The following is a 14,750-nucleotide window of genomic DNA, read 5'->3' as shown; positions in this document are numbered from 1 at the left end:
GGGGGACCAGGAAAGAGTTCATGGCAACAATGGTACTTGAGTTGTATCTTAAAATAGAAGAGTAACTCTGAGACAAAGGTAAGGAGGTAATTTATCCTAGGCAGAGGGGGTGGCCCATGTCAAAGCTTAGTGATGGACTGTTGAATGTTCCTCTGTGAGGAACCTAAAGAGGGCCACTTTGGCTGCATCAATCACATCATGGGGAGGGGGTTGAAAATAATGTACAGTCAACCTGAAAAGATAAGTTGGTTCCAAGTTGTATAGGGCTTTAAGTACAAGCCTAAGTGAATGAAATAACAAAAAAAGTTATTGAATGTTTACTAAGTGCTGCTGATGTAAATACAAAAGTGAAGACAATACTTTTACTCAGTTAACTTAATGCTTTTATCTGTGTACATGTGATATTCTTCCCTTTTCCTCCTAAAGTCCTTCAGTACCAGAATTAAAAAAAAATCTTTATCTAGATTCTAATGCTTAGTTCAAATGTTTATATAAATAGATATGGAGCTGAATCGAATTTACATATTAGGACCCTAAGTAGGTTCTTCCATTTTCAAGGGGAGTCTTGTTTCCTCTTCCTGGAAGACTGACCATCAAGTTTAATGCTTTGTCCTACAAAATAAAAGAAGTTTTTGTTTTCCAAAGGAGATACTAAGGAATAATTCACAAAGAAGTTAGTAAATTACTATATGCAGTATTTTCTGGTACATTCCTCTTTAGCTAATTAGTTTTTTTTTCCAGTAACATCTCTGTCGTGATAGTTGCTTATTAATTTGTAGCTGTATTTTCATTTGTATTATAATTTGGAGGGAGAGGGATAGGAACAAATTTGACCTTTTTTAGAAAATGTCACCATTCTTTCTCTGTTCCTGCTTTAACTGCTCTCATATTTAGCTATTCAGTCATTTAGAGTGGTGGTGGATAATGCCTGGGGGAAAGCCAAATGTTGTCTAGCATATTTGTCCAGTATCACAACCTATTTGTGTTGTTTTTTTTAAACAAAATTTGAAAGCAAAATGTCTTAAGCTTCTATTTTTCTTCTAGTAATTTTGTCCAGTGATGACGAGGATGACATTGACAGTGGGAATACTAATAGAAGAGAAAGTATATCACCTCGACCTGCAGATTCAGCACGTTCTTCCCCAGCACCCTCTACAGGAAAAGTAGAAGCTGCATTAAAAGAAAACAGCTGTGCATTAGAACATAGAGGGAGAAGTACTGCAGCAGAATCAGAACTGGTAGTCACAATACCAAGAAAAGCAAGAATGAAAGATCAGGTATTCTTTCCTTTATAGTGAATGTCTAGAATTCAAGACACTGTGTAGGTGCACTCATCTATTTTTACTGTGGTTATGAGGAATGGATTAAGCTCCCTGTGGTCAAGGAACACATCCTTTATGGACTTAATATAGTGCTCAGTACACAATATACTTAGAATCTTAGATTAAAGACCTGAATTTTCAGTGTGAACTTCTGTTTCTAAAGGAGTTATCCTTTTGAAAAGAAAAGATCCTTTTTAATTTAAATAATCATGCACTGATTTATCTATTTTCTGAAGAGAAGGCATATTGAAAAATTATAAATGGATTTAGGCACCTTAGTTTTTTATTACACTAATTTTGGCTGTGGTTTATTATCAAACCAAATTCTATTTATTATTATCTTTTTGTACTTGAGTCAAGTAGACTTGAGTTCATATTCTACCTCTAACACTTAATAGCTGTGTGACCATGGCAAGTCATTGAATATATCTTGAACCTCAGTTTTCTCATCTATAAAATAAGGATGCTAATACCTGTAGAATTTACAGTTAATCCCTAACTTTCACAGGGGTTCTTATATTCCTAGAAAATAACACAATAGTCAAAAACACAAATGTTGATATATATTAAACCTGTGGGAAGATAGGGGGTTAGGTTCCTGTGACCACCAAAAACTAATCTTTAGCTAGATTGCTATAAATATACTTTTCTGATACAGTACTTTGCAACAAAATATTAATTCTGATAATATGCACTTTTCCTAACACAGTATCCATGTAATAGCCCAGAAAATACAGGGAAAAGGAGAGACAACAACTGAACAGGGAGAAGCAGGGGCTATGAGGAAACGGGTAATCTGCCATCTCTAATCTCCCTTTTGGCTGAACTGTTCCTTGATGAAAAGCACAAGCCTTGGGATGAGAGAGAGTGGGGGTGACTACCATCTCTTTTATCTACAAACTTAGCCACTTTTCCTTATTTTTTGATTCCTTCATCACATACCTGAAAGGTTACTTTAGCTCTTTCTGGAGCAGATTCACAGACACAAATACTTTTTTTCCTTTTTGCAGATAGAACAAATCACTGATTTGTCAATGCCAACCTTTCCACTAACAGCTGCTACAGACATTCTAGCATGAAGTTTATCTAACACCTTTATTTTCTCACTAAGCCACATTACTAACTTTGCTCATTGGGCTTAGAGCCCAAAGTACTTGAGCTGTGCTTTGGGGGCATAATTTGTAACACAAAACTTGAGTTTTAAAGGCAAATAATGAAAACATACAACAAATACACGGGGAGTTCTTCACAGGTAGAGTAAACAAGACCAGTGAAGTGTGTAATAGAATACTAGCTGTTCCATAGGCTTACGTGCATCACACCTCTCCTTTCTTTCTTCTGTTGCATATAGCCACAGATGTACACAGTTGCTCACATATAAGTGAAAATTAGGTCACTACTAATAATAAAATCAGGCAAATGCTTGAAGTAGCTAAAGTTAAACATGTGAATGTTGAGGATTGACATGATTTCAAGATTGTCATGAGGTTCAAATGCCGTAGAGAGCCCTACATAAACTTCTTTTAGTTAGGATATCATAGAATGAACATAATTGTGTTCTAAAAACTTTTAATTTCTCTTAGATGTTATTCTTGGACATAGAAGTTGATTTTCTGGAGCAGATTCACAGACACAAATACTTTTTTTCCTTTTTGGGGTCTATTTTTTAAAACTCAAGCAAGGAGACAGCTAAGTAGCTCAGTGAATAGAGCACTGGCCCTGGAGTCAGGAGGACCTGAGTTAAAATCAGGACTCAAGACACTTAACACTTACTAGCTATGTGACCTTGGGCAAGTCACTTAACCCCAATTGCCCTGCCTTCCCCACTCCAAAAAAAAAAAAACTCAAGCCAGAAAATTTTCTTCTCTTACAGTTTGGCAATTCTGTACCGAATACACCCCTAAAACGTCGTAAAGTTACTTCTCCAGAAACTTTAGTTGATACTACGCCTTTAAATTTCTCAAGTCACTTTGAAAGTGTCATTCTAAATTGTCGAAGTATACGCATAGGAACTCTGCGGCGTATGGTAGCAGAGCCTGTAATTGTGAGTACATTCTTTGCTTTTTATTGTTTCTAAGTGAGATTTTAAATTGCAGTGTAAAAATCTCTCTCTTTATCTACAGCCAGTATACAATGATAATAATTTGCTTTGATTTTATAAGTCCAAACTTCATAACTTCAAATTCACAGTACAGCACTTGATTTGAAATTGCTTTGTCACTTGAGCAAAGTATAGATAGAAAGAATCTGCTGATCCTTCCTGAAAGGAATCCCACAAGGAAGAGTTCCAGGAATGTCATAGTCAAAATTGTAAGCTCCTCACTTAGTGAAAAAATACAGCAAGCATCCAGAAAGAAACAGTTTAAGAACCAAAAGACCACAATCAGGATCACATAAGACCTGGTAGTTTCTACCATAAATGAGAGGTCTTGAAATGCAGTATTTAAAAAGGCAGAAGAGATAGGCTTGCAACCAAGAATAACTTACCTTGCAAAATGTAATACAATCCTACAGGGGAAAAAATGGACCTTTAATGGAAAAAAAGACTTTCAAGCATTTCTGATGAAAAGATCAGAGCTGAGTAGGAACTTTGAAATACAAACATGAGAGTCCAGAGAAACCTAGAAAGGTAACTTTATTTGAGCAATTGAAAGGAGTTGTTTGATGATGTAGTGCTGACAACCTAATGGGGGGAGGAGAAACAAATGTGCTTTCATTTATCTACAAATCTGTATATTCAAAGATTATTAAGGGAACTAATAAGAAAAAAGTAGGTATAGATTTTCAATAATTTCCAATATCTATGAAAGTCTAGTACTATAGAGGATTATTCCCCTAGACATTCTTTTTGGCTCCATATTCCCAACAAGTTATTTGTATTTTTAGAAAATATTTGAATCCTTCTGACCTTATACTTACAAACTTTGATATGTGATTTCAGTCAAGTGGATGTCCCCTTCACTCGTCAAGACCATAACTGAGTGACCCTTTTCAATCTGTTTAACTTTTTACATTTCCTTCTGTAGGTCTGTAGAAGACTTGCCCAACATGACCATTCCTTTTAAAAATTTTTTCTAAAGCGTGTGTGTGTTTCAACCAAGCATGTGTTTCAAGTCTGTTATTATTTGAAGTCTGTTACTTTCTCACAAGTAATATTTGGTAATATCCTATGACTTTTTGAAAGTTACACTGAATCTTAGGTCACCTGCAGATTTAGTTATTCAGAAATCATTGGGTTACATGATTTGTGTGCCAGTAGTGGTGTTCAAAAGAAGAAACTTTCAGGGGAGAAGTTTTAGGTCATTAAAGTCACTACATTTTCTAAAATGTATTCCAGCATCTTCTCTTCTTGTTAATTGTCCATCTTTGTTTTCTGTCCATGCTTAGCTACATAGATAGATAGCAGGCTTTGATGTCCATTTAGCTATGAATGATAGTCTGGACAATGGCTATTTTGTATCCATTTGGTTTTTCATGTGTGGATAGCTATACTAAACTCATAAGACTTTATGCGTCTCATTTAGAGAGCTCTGCATTTCCTGGAACTTTACACAATGAGAACAATGCTGTAGGAAAACAAGCTTTTGTAGGATTTGACTACACTATTATTACTTTTTCCTAGTGGAATCTTTTTTGAGCTGGACAAGAAGGAATCTTTTTTTAAAGGTAATTTGAAAATGGATCTTTGGAATGCCTTGGAATTGTCATCTTCAGCACAAAGTTTCTCTAAGTACATAATATTTTAGTTAGGTGTAGCCATTCTTCATTTAATTCCCTTTAGTTGCACTTCTACTTCTTCTAGTGCATTTTTAATAAAAAGATAATGAAGTCCCTGTGAAGTTGTTCTCTTTTTTTATGATCAAATTAGCGAGTGTATTCAGAACTAGTTAAAAAGCTGGATCCAAACAATTATCATTAATGATTCAATGTCAGTTTAGAACCAGATATCTTTTGCAGTGCCCAGGGATCTGTGCTTGATCATTTATTGTTTAACATTTTTATCAGTGACTTGACTAAAGTCTTACTTAAATTTATAGATTACACAGTGCTAGATGGAATGACTAATATAAAGATAACAGAATGAAATTCTAAAGTTTTACTAGATACCAACTCTATAAGATTAAGTTTAATAGCAATAAATGTTATTATACTTGGGTTCAAAAAATGGATTTCAGAAATATCAATTACTTGAAACAAGTATATCTAGCTAAAGCTTTGAAGGAAAAAAAAAAGATCTACAACTTAATATGAGTCAGCACTGTAATATGGGAACCCTAAATAGCTAATATAATGGTAGACTGCTTTAAGAGACACATAATACCAGTGTCTAAAGAGGTATTAATCTTTTTGTTTAAACCATCTAGAATAGTCTTTTCTATTCTGGGTACTGCTTTTAAGAATGACATTGAAAAAGCTGGAGCTGGACTGTTCCCAAACCAAGATGGTTAGGGATCTCAAGATCCTGCCACATGAGTATTAATTGAAAGAGTCTAGAGATGATTCTCTACAGTATACCATCTCTTTAGTCACGTTTGCCAAAAGTATATGGAATACAGTATAGCACTATGCTTATTGTTTAATTTGATTATTTGATTCAGTCGATGAAAATGAATCCTCCCAAGGACCATTCAAGAATACTTGATAGATAACCACAGAGGTAACTTTAAGTGATCCTCTACAAATATCAAGGGAAGCATAAAAGAAGTAGACAGGTTCATCAGATCTATTCATCCACTAGTGAGATTGCCCTACACAGATTACAAATGAAGCATTCCCTGTAGATGTTTAGCTTCATCCAGATATTCCAAGGTAACAAAGGAGTAGAGTGCTATTCCTGGAATCTAGAAGGCCTGAATTTGAATTTTACTAGCTATCTAAATCTGGGCAAATCGCTTAAGCTATCTCCCTTAGTTTCCTCATCAATAAAGTGGAGATAAAAAATAATAATACTGATATCCCTGACTTGCTGTGTGGATCAAATGAGAGTAATCTCTTATTACATTCCTACAACTTTCCAAGGCTATAAGATACACATCTGCATTGATATGAGGAGAGTTTTCTCCTCTCTTCCCAATTTTGTTGTTGTTGTTTTTTCCTTTTTGGAGGGGGGAAGGTAGGACAATTGGGGTTAAGTGACTTGCCCAAGGTCACGTGGCCCATTTTTGTGTTAAGTGTCTGAGTCCAGATTTGAACTCAGGTCCTCCTGACTCTAAGGCTGGTGTTCTGTTCACTGCACCACCTAGCTGTCCCTTTCCAATTTTATTTATAATTTTAAACAGAAATTTATTTTCTCTCCCTCCCACCATCTCCCCTCTGAAAATGTCCAAAAACTTGTCTTAATTCTACATCTTTGGTCCATCACCCCTCTCTCTCAGGTAGCCTGTTTTAACATAGAGTCCTCTGGAACATATGTCTTCTAGAAAACATAGAATGGAATCTGGAGTCATTATATTATTCAAAAATGTCTGTCTTGTTACATTGTTACATAATATTGTTAGTTCTTTTGATTTTGCTGACTTTACTCTTCATCAGTTCATAGAAAAACATAAACCGTTTCATCTTCTATTATGGCACAATAATTTTCCTGTGTGTGTGTGTGTGTGTGTGTGTGTGTGTGTACACATATATATTAATATACTACAATTTGTTTCAGTTTCCAGTTCTTTGTCAGTACAAAAAGAGGAACTATTTTTTTGTATGTATGTGTATATCTTTGAATTTTTATACTTTTTATCATCTTTACCAGCCTGATGGGTTTGGTGGGGTGGATCCTCAAGATTTGCTTCAATTTTCTTTTCTTTAATTACTAGTGATTTGAAATATTTTCCATCTTTCTATTGATAGCTTAGATTTCTTCCTTTAAAAATGGCCTTTGACCATTTATCAGTTGAGGAATGACTCTTATTCTTACAGATTTGAATCATATCTATACATCTTGGAAATAAGACTTTATCAGAGAAACTTGGTGCAGATTTTTTTCAGTTAATATTTGCCTTCTAATTTTATTTGCATTAATTTATTTATTCAAAAGCTTTTACGTTTTATGTAATTAAAATTGTCCACTTTCTCTTCTGTGGTCTTCTCTACTCTTTGGTCATAAACTCTTCCTCCATCTGTAAACTCTAAAAGCTAATTTCTTATTTACTCTTCTGATTTGTTAATGATCATTTTTATATCTTTAGTATTTGTATCCATTTGGAGCTTATTTTAGTATATAGTGGGATGTGTTAGTCTAAATCTAATTTATTCCAGGTTGCTTCATTCATTCATTTAATTATTTCTGTATCTGTCCTTGCCTTCTTGTATGGGATCATAGGATTTATTGAACAATAGACAACTAGATTAATTAGCCTTTGTGTGTAATGTTACTAGTTTGTTCCACTTATCAGTCACCATTTCTTAACGTATCATTTTGCTACATTGTAATATTTGAGATTTGGTACTCCTAGGTCCCCTTCTTTGGTACTTTTTCATTATTTCCTATGAGATTTTTGACCCTGCATTACCTATAAATGAATTCTATTATTTTTTTCTAGATCTATAAATAATCTTCTGTTAGTTTGTTTGGTATGACACTGAATAAACAAATTAATATAGGTAATATTGTCATTTTTATTAACTCAGCTTAACCACGGGAAATATTTCTCTATTTATTTTTAGGTATTTCTGTAGAACATTCAGTAGTTTCAGACTACCATATTCTATATTCTGTACTTCTCTTAAAATAATTTCCCCTTCTACAGTAAGAGTTTGACATTCCAAAAACAATTTTTTTAAAGAGTTTGACATACTTCTTAGAGCACAGATTCTGAACCTGAATAAAATATTTTTTTTTAATTAAGAAATAAACAAAAGAGAAGACCACACTTCAGAAGAAGCAACTCAGAACTCATCCATGGTCTCACAATTTAGTAGAAAAACAGTGATTTGAGCCCAGATCTTCCATATCAGTTAGAAACAAAATAAAAATTGAGTCAGTCCTTAAAGTTTCACTTCAGAATAATAAAAGTGGCAAAGAAGATTAAAAAATGGAAATAGTGTTGAAAGGGCTTCATGGTTAATATAATTACAAAAGCTATTAGTAGAACATCTAGACATTTTAGGGAAAAAAAATTCTGAATAATTTATAGTCACTAATTTAACTAACTCTGTGGTTGTGAGCAAGTCACTTAACCCCAATTGCCTTGCATTCCTCTTTCCAAAAAAAAAAGCAAGAGTCACTAAACCCCCACTAATAGGTCTGTATGCCTTCTAAATGAAAGACAGTAATAACAATCCCATAAATACAGAAACATTCATGGTGGCACATTTTGTGATTGTCCATAAATTCAGTAACAGCCACATAGATTAGAATATGGATGTAATGGAATACTATTGTGTTGTAAGAAATAATAAATCTGAAATCTGTGAAGATTTGTGTGATCTAATGCCGAGTTGAAGTATATAGGACTGAGAGAATAATATGCGTAATTATTATGATAGTGCAAATTAGACCACTGAAAGGCAACTTTACCTCTGTTCTTTGTATTGACCAGTCTATCAGTTGTTAAGTTGTATTTATTACAAAATGGGATTCATTTTGATTATGTGGCAGGCTATATCTGGAACTATTATTAAAAAAAACAAATCAGTTCCTATAGAAGTATGAGCTGTTTCAGGCTTTATCATTTTCTGTTGTATATTTGGGACAATAAAAAATGCTAATACTATTCCTCTTTTACAGTTTTGTTTAGATTTTATCAAGATTCATCTAGAGGGTAAGACCTTTTTCTTTTTCCTTTAAAATTTTTTTTATCATTCCATTGATTAAAGTATAAAGTATTGTAGATTATAGATTAAAGTAGATTTCATAAAGACATTATTAGATGATTTGATGTTTAAGGAACAGTTATTAAGATAACTGCAGCCATTTCATTATCTTTATTAGATACTTAAGTACTCTTCAAATATTATTCCTTTTTCTTCGATCTTCTTTGAGTAGGTAAAGAATAAAAAATAAATAAGGTTAAGTCTAGTAAGCTTAGTTTTAGCTTAAAGCACATGTAATAACTAAGATTAAGCTAGTAGTCTAAGCTAAAGACAAGCTAGAATACCTGGGTTTAGGACCTGGCCCCTTACAACTTATTGGCTATGTGATCTTGACAAGGGTCACCATAATAGCATTTATAGAGCATTTTAAAGTATCACCGTTTTTTACATTTTATCTCAAGATTTAAAACTGGAAGGGAGTTTAGAGAATATTGAGTCCCAACACTCCCATTTTACAGATAAGAATACCGAGGCCCATTGAGAAAGGTTTTATCTATATAATTTGTGCAGGGTCACCTAATGAGTAACATGATTGAAACCCAGACTTCTCTGGATCCAAATCCATCGTCATCTCCAGTATACCAGGCTGCCTCAAGTCATTAAACCACTCTTAGTTTGTTGCCCTACTTCTGAAATGTAGGTGAAAATGCTTGCAATTAACTCCTCTACAGATGTGAGCCTCAAATTAATTTGATATTTTAAAACACTATTTAAGTGTTAGCTGTTTCTGCTACTTTAGTAGTTCCATTACCCACACACCTTTTCTTTTTAAAAGTATACTTTATGAAATAGAACTTGTCTTACCCTTCTATCTGGTTTGAGGCTACAGCCAGTATTCCTTAAATACAAGCACTAATTGTAATTCTGCATTTTTTTTTCACTTCACGGTTAATTAAAGTGTTGCTTTGAGAAATTTGGACTATCTGTAATTGGGGTCTGCTACCTTTTTCCTAAAACCTAATACTTTGCATAAGTCTATAAGTGTCTTAATGTATTTCAGTGTAATGTCAACAATATTTCAGTGCCAATTTGAAAATTTTTATTACACGGTTGGCTAGGTGGTGTGAGTAAAGCGCCAGCTCCAGAGTCAGGAGGACCTGAATTTGGTTCCAGCCTCAGACACTTAACACCCACACAAAAAAACTAGCCGTGTAACCTTGGGCAAGATACATAACCCCAATTACCCTCCAAAAGACAAAAGAAAAAAAAAAGAATTTTTATTACATAAGCTATGCTAAATCATACGTTTGCACACATAATTTATAATTGTAAAGATTTGGAATTTATTATTACTAAAAAGTGGTTTAAAAACAGTAAGTTGCTTCTATTTTTAGTTTTATTTTTCTTTTACTTTAACAGTAGTAAGAACACCCTTCAAGAAAATTTAATAAAGAATTGAATATTTTACTGATTTTTTTCCTCCAGAGTTCGAAAGTGGTGATATACAAGAGATTGATTTGAAAACCTCTGAACTTACTAAATGTGAATGGTGTAGTGTCAGAAAGTTACCTGTAGTATTTCTGCAAACAATACCAACTGCTTGTCATAGCCTGAGAATGCAACTGAAGATGAATCGAGAGAGGGATAATTCTTGGTATGATTGTGAAGGAGAAAGTAAGTTAAATTGGCAATTTGCGAATTGGGGTGGGGCCAAGTAATTATATGTACGTGTATTCTGTCTGGTATAGAGGGAGGGGTTCAATATCAGAAACCATTTGCTTATACTTACTAGTTTAGTGCTTTTGTCATAATACTTGCTCAGCTTTTGTTTTGTTGATATTTGTTAAATTCGTCTACTATTTCAGCTTATCTTGAAGTGAGATGGTTAACCCCTTTTCAGCAAAGTAACTTAGTATTGTGTGTCCTGAGGGCATGTGCAGGGCAAAGTGTGCTTGCTTTGTGTTCAGAACCAAGGCTGCAATGAATTTGCACGATGCCACACAGGCAAGCACTGCCAGAAAAACCTCAGATCCATTATGCGTTTTATTTTTCGTGACCCCTACATTTTAAAAAGCACTGCAAGTCTACTCTGAGTCCATCAGTTTTCTGTCTTAAGGTGGATAGATAGCATTTTACATCATGAGTCCTTTGGAGTTGTGATGGATCATTATATTGATCAGAGTTACTGAATCATTCACAGTTAACAATTTTGCTGACACTGTATAGATTGTTCTCCTGATTTTGCTCACTTCACTCTTTATCATTTCATGTAAGTCTCCCTAGGTTTTCCAGAAGCCATCCCCTTCATCATTTCCTACAGTAGTATTCCATCACATTCAAATACCATAATTTATTCAACCACTCCTAAATTGATGGGCATCCCCTCAGTTTCTAGTTCTTTGTCATCACAAAAGGACTGCTCTGTTTTTGTCCCTACAAGTGCTTTTCTTTTTCTACTCCTTGGAATATAGACCTAGAAGTAGTACTGTTGGTTCAAAAGGTATGGACAGTTCTATAGCTCTTTGGGCATAGTTATTTGGAACATGTTTCCCTTATTGCTTCAGGATAGACTCAAAAGACAAGGACCTGCTCCTCCTTTTCCATCTAACAACTATACTACTGAAATTGGTGAACGGTATTCAGTACTTACTCTGTTCTGGGCATTATGGATCATAGATACTATTCTAGGAAGTTGCATGTCCCTGACAGAGGACCCTGCAGCTAGTATAGTGTGTTTATGTTTCAGAATGAATTGTAGCTCTATTATATGCTTACATGTACATTTATTTCTTTTTAGGTCCTGAAGAACAATATATTATTTTAATTTTTGAAACTGGCCTTGATACACAGGCAAATATAGTATTTGAAAATATCATTACTGAAATTGGTATCAGAAATAATATTCCTGATTTTTTTGTGAAAATCTCCTTTGAAGAGGCTAATGGAAGACTTGTTGCTTTTACAAAAACCTATGAAGAAGTTTCCAAAGCAAGTTCTCTACAAAAAGAAAGCAAAATAAAAAATGTAATTTATATTTTTTAAAATATCTTTATCATTGTGATGTCCTCTAAGGAATACTTAGAATTTTTAAATCTTAAATATAATTGAATTTATCACAAAGCTTTTTGTTGTGTTAAATAGTCTAGGCATCAGATTGTTCTTGTACAATTAAGATATGGCAGTAGTCACATCAGAGGCTCTTATTGTTTGCATTCTACTATTCACATATGTACCTCTTGTCTTTTTTATTTTTTTACTCCCTGCTTTCTTTCATTGCCTCTTTCCTCTCATTTTCCCTTTTCCTCATGGCTCAGCTTGCAGGTAGCTTTGGTGTAGTGCATCCCTTTGTTGATTATCTTGAAGATGGACTATATGAGATGGAATAGTGTTGTATTTTTATTGACAGTATGTTTATTTGCTTCTAGAAGAGTAGTACTCATTGCTGTGACTTTGGAGCTATGTTTGCAGTTATTAATAACCCAAAGTGCTAAATAATCATAAAATTCTATTAAGTTTATCACTATATGTAAATATAACAAATATTCTGAATGCTTCAATACTTAGAAAAAGCTAAATTTAGCTAACATTTATTATATGCTTTACCTGGCTGTTGTAATAGTGAACATTTATATAGTATTGAGGCACTGTACTGAGCACTTTACAATTATTATTCTATTTGTTCTCACAACAATCCTGTGATGTAGGCAATACTATTATCCTTATTTTACAAATGAGGTAACTGAGGCAAATAGCTGTTAAGTAACTTGCCTAAGGTGCCACAGCTAGTCTGAGGTCATATTTGAATTTAGGTCTTCCTGATTTTAGGCCACATACTTTATCCACTGCACCACCTAGATGCCCTATCATTTTTTTTATTTAAAGCAATCGGGGTTAAGTAAATTGCTCAAGGTTACACGGCCAGTTATTTCTGGGTGTGATGCTAAGTATCAGAGCCTGGATTTGATCCCCAGGTCATCCCGACACTGGAGCCGGTGCTGTTACTTGCTGAGCCACCTGGCCGCCCCTAAGCAATTGGGGTTAAGTAACTTGCTCAAGGTTACACGGCCAGGTGTTTCTGGGTGGGTGCTAAGTGTCTGAGCCTGGATTCAATTCCCAGGTCATCCCGACACTGGAGCTGGTGCTCGTACTTGCTGTGCCACCTGGCCGCCCCTGATGCCCTATCATTTTGACATGGCTTTTCTTCTGTGATAACAAGCTTGGTACAGTTAGATAAAGACTGATATAGGCTTAGGCAAAAGTAGAAGTACTCACAAAATTGAATAGGAAGATTAAAGAAACAGTAGAAGTCAGCGTCGTCTTCTGTGGGATTTGGCTTCAGAAGAATCTGCTACAAAAAAAAATAAATGAGAATTTAAAATATCTGCTGTGGCTGCCCTGACCTAGAGTCATGTGGTATCTTCATAGTAGAAAATCTTTTTTTACTCCCCTCAACGACAGAAAGTTCAAAAGTTTCCTAGTAATGTTTTTTCTGGATCTCTGATTTTTCCTATCATATCAGTTCCCCTTCCCTCTCATCAGTAAACTATAAGCTCCTTGAGAACAAGGACAGTTCTAGTGACCAACACAATGCCTTTTCATCCAATGATTGCTTAATGAATGTTGGTTAGATTGAAACTATTGATCAAAAATGGAAAATTATGCCACCGATTTCATTTGTTGTCCCATTGGAAAGTCTAATACAAGGAAGTGCTTTCTTGATTCCTTTTCAGCCTCAGTTATTTAACTTTAAAAAACAATCTAGGTGATTTTCCTCATGTATTTGTATTATTGATAATGAAAGTGAGAAGTTGATGTCTTCTTGGTTTTGGGAACTAATACTTATTCTAACTTTCTCTACAAGGTTTCATTTGAACCCAAAATACAATTAAGAAACATACCACCACAGTTCCAATTTTTTGATGAGGACGAGGAAATTGGAGAACCACATACGGTCTTTATTGGTCCTATAGAAAAGTGAGAATTTTTTTACTTTTAAAGAACATATTATTTTCTCTTAAATATGCTCGTGTGTTTATGTGTGTGTATATATATATATATATATATATATTTGTTTTTCTTTTGTTTCAGATTGATAGTATATCCACCACCTCCAGCTAAGGGAGGTATCTGTGTTACTAATGAGGATCTACACTGTCTAAATGAAGGAGAATTTTTAAATGATGTTATTATAGATTTTTATTTAAAGTAAGTTAATTTTTCTGTTTTATTTTTACTATGTTTTTAGTGACATGTGATCATTTATTGTAAAATTCCTGTTACAATTTTGTCTTTCATTTTCTGTATACATTAAATTTTTTACTAGAGTATGTTAAAGAGGAATATGTCAGACAAATTGAAGAGAATATTTTCTTCATTTTCTTTTTTTTCTAATCAAATGCTTTATTAACTTCTAGTTTACATCATTCGTTTCTGCAAGATTTTGAGTTACAAATTTTCTCCCTGTTTTTCCCCTACCCACCACCCCAAAATATCCCTTCCTCCAATCTTCTCTCTCCCATATCTTCTCCCATATCCCCTCCGACTTTCCAGTAGGACACGGTGGATCTCTATGCCCCAATGCCTGTATGTCTTATTTCCCAGTTACATGTAAAATAATATTAATAATAGTGTGTGTGTGTGTGTATTTATTTTAAACATTTGATGTTAAAACTTTGAATT

At 34.1% G+C, this 14,750-nt stretch overlaps 1 protein-coding gene across 8 annotated transcripts in view; it reads left to right on the top strand.

Moving 5' to 3' along the window:
• Window positions 1-14,750, top strand: part of SENP6 (SUMO specific peptidase 6) — a 138,756-nt gene that overhangs the window by 94,090 nt on the left and 29,916 nt on the right. For 7 of the 8 annotated variants that reach the window (XM_069066996.1, XM_069066997.1, XM_069066995.1 and 4 more), the window contains 7 exons: window positions 1,045-1,277; window positions 3,196-3,366; window positions 9,046-9,079; window positions 10,557-10,745; window positions 11,869-12,095; window positions 13,933-14,045; window positions 14,160-14,276. In XM_069066996.1, coding sequence (XP_068923097.1) covers window positions 1,045-1,277; window positions 3,196-3,366; window positions 9,046-9,079; window positions 10,557-10,745; window positions 11,869-12,095; window positions 13,933-14,045; window positions 14,160-14,276 — 1,084 coding nt within the window. The remainder of the gene's footprint in view (window positions 1-1,044; window positions 1,278-3,195; window positions 3,367-9,045; window positions 9,080-10,556; window positions 10,746-11,868; window positions 12,096-13,932; window positions 14,046-14,159; window positions 14,277-14,750) is intronic. The other variant, XM_069066999.1, reaches the window with a different exon arrangement.

This window comes from Petaurus breviceps, unplaced genomic scaffold (assembly GCF_028583685.1).
Source record: "Petaurus breviceps papuanus isolate PSGF00001 unplaced genomic scaffold, PetGlider_PUasm1.0 90734, whole genome shotgun sequence".
Classification (NCBI taxonomy): Eukaryota; Metazoa; Chordata; class Mammalia; order Diprotodontia; family Petauridae; genus Petaurus; species Petaurus breviceps.
The sequence above is the reverse complement of the archived record's forward strand: the minus strand, read 5'-3'. Positions and strand labels throughout refer to the sequence as shown.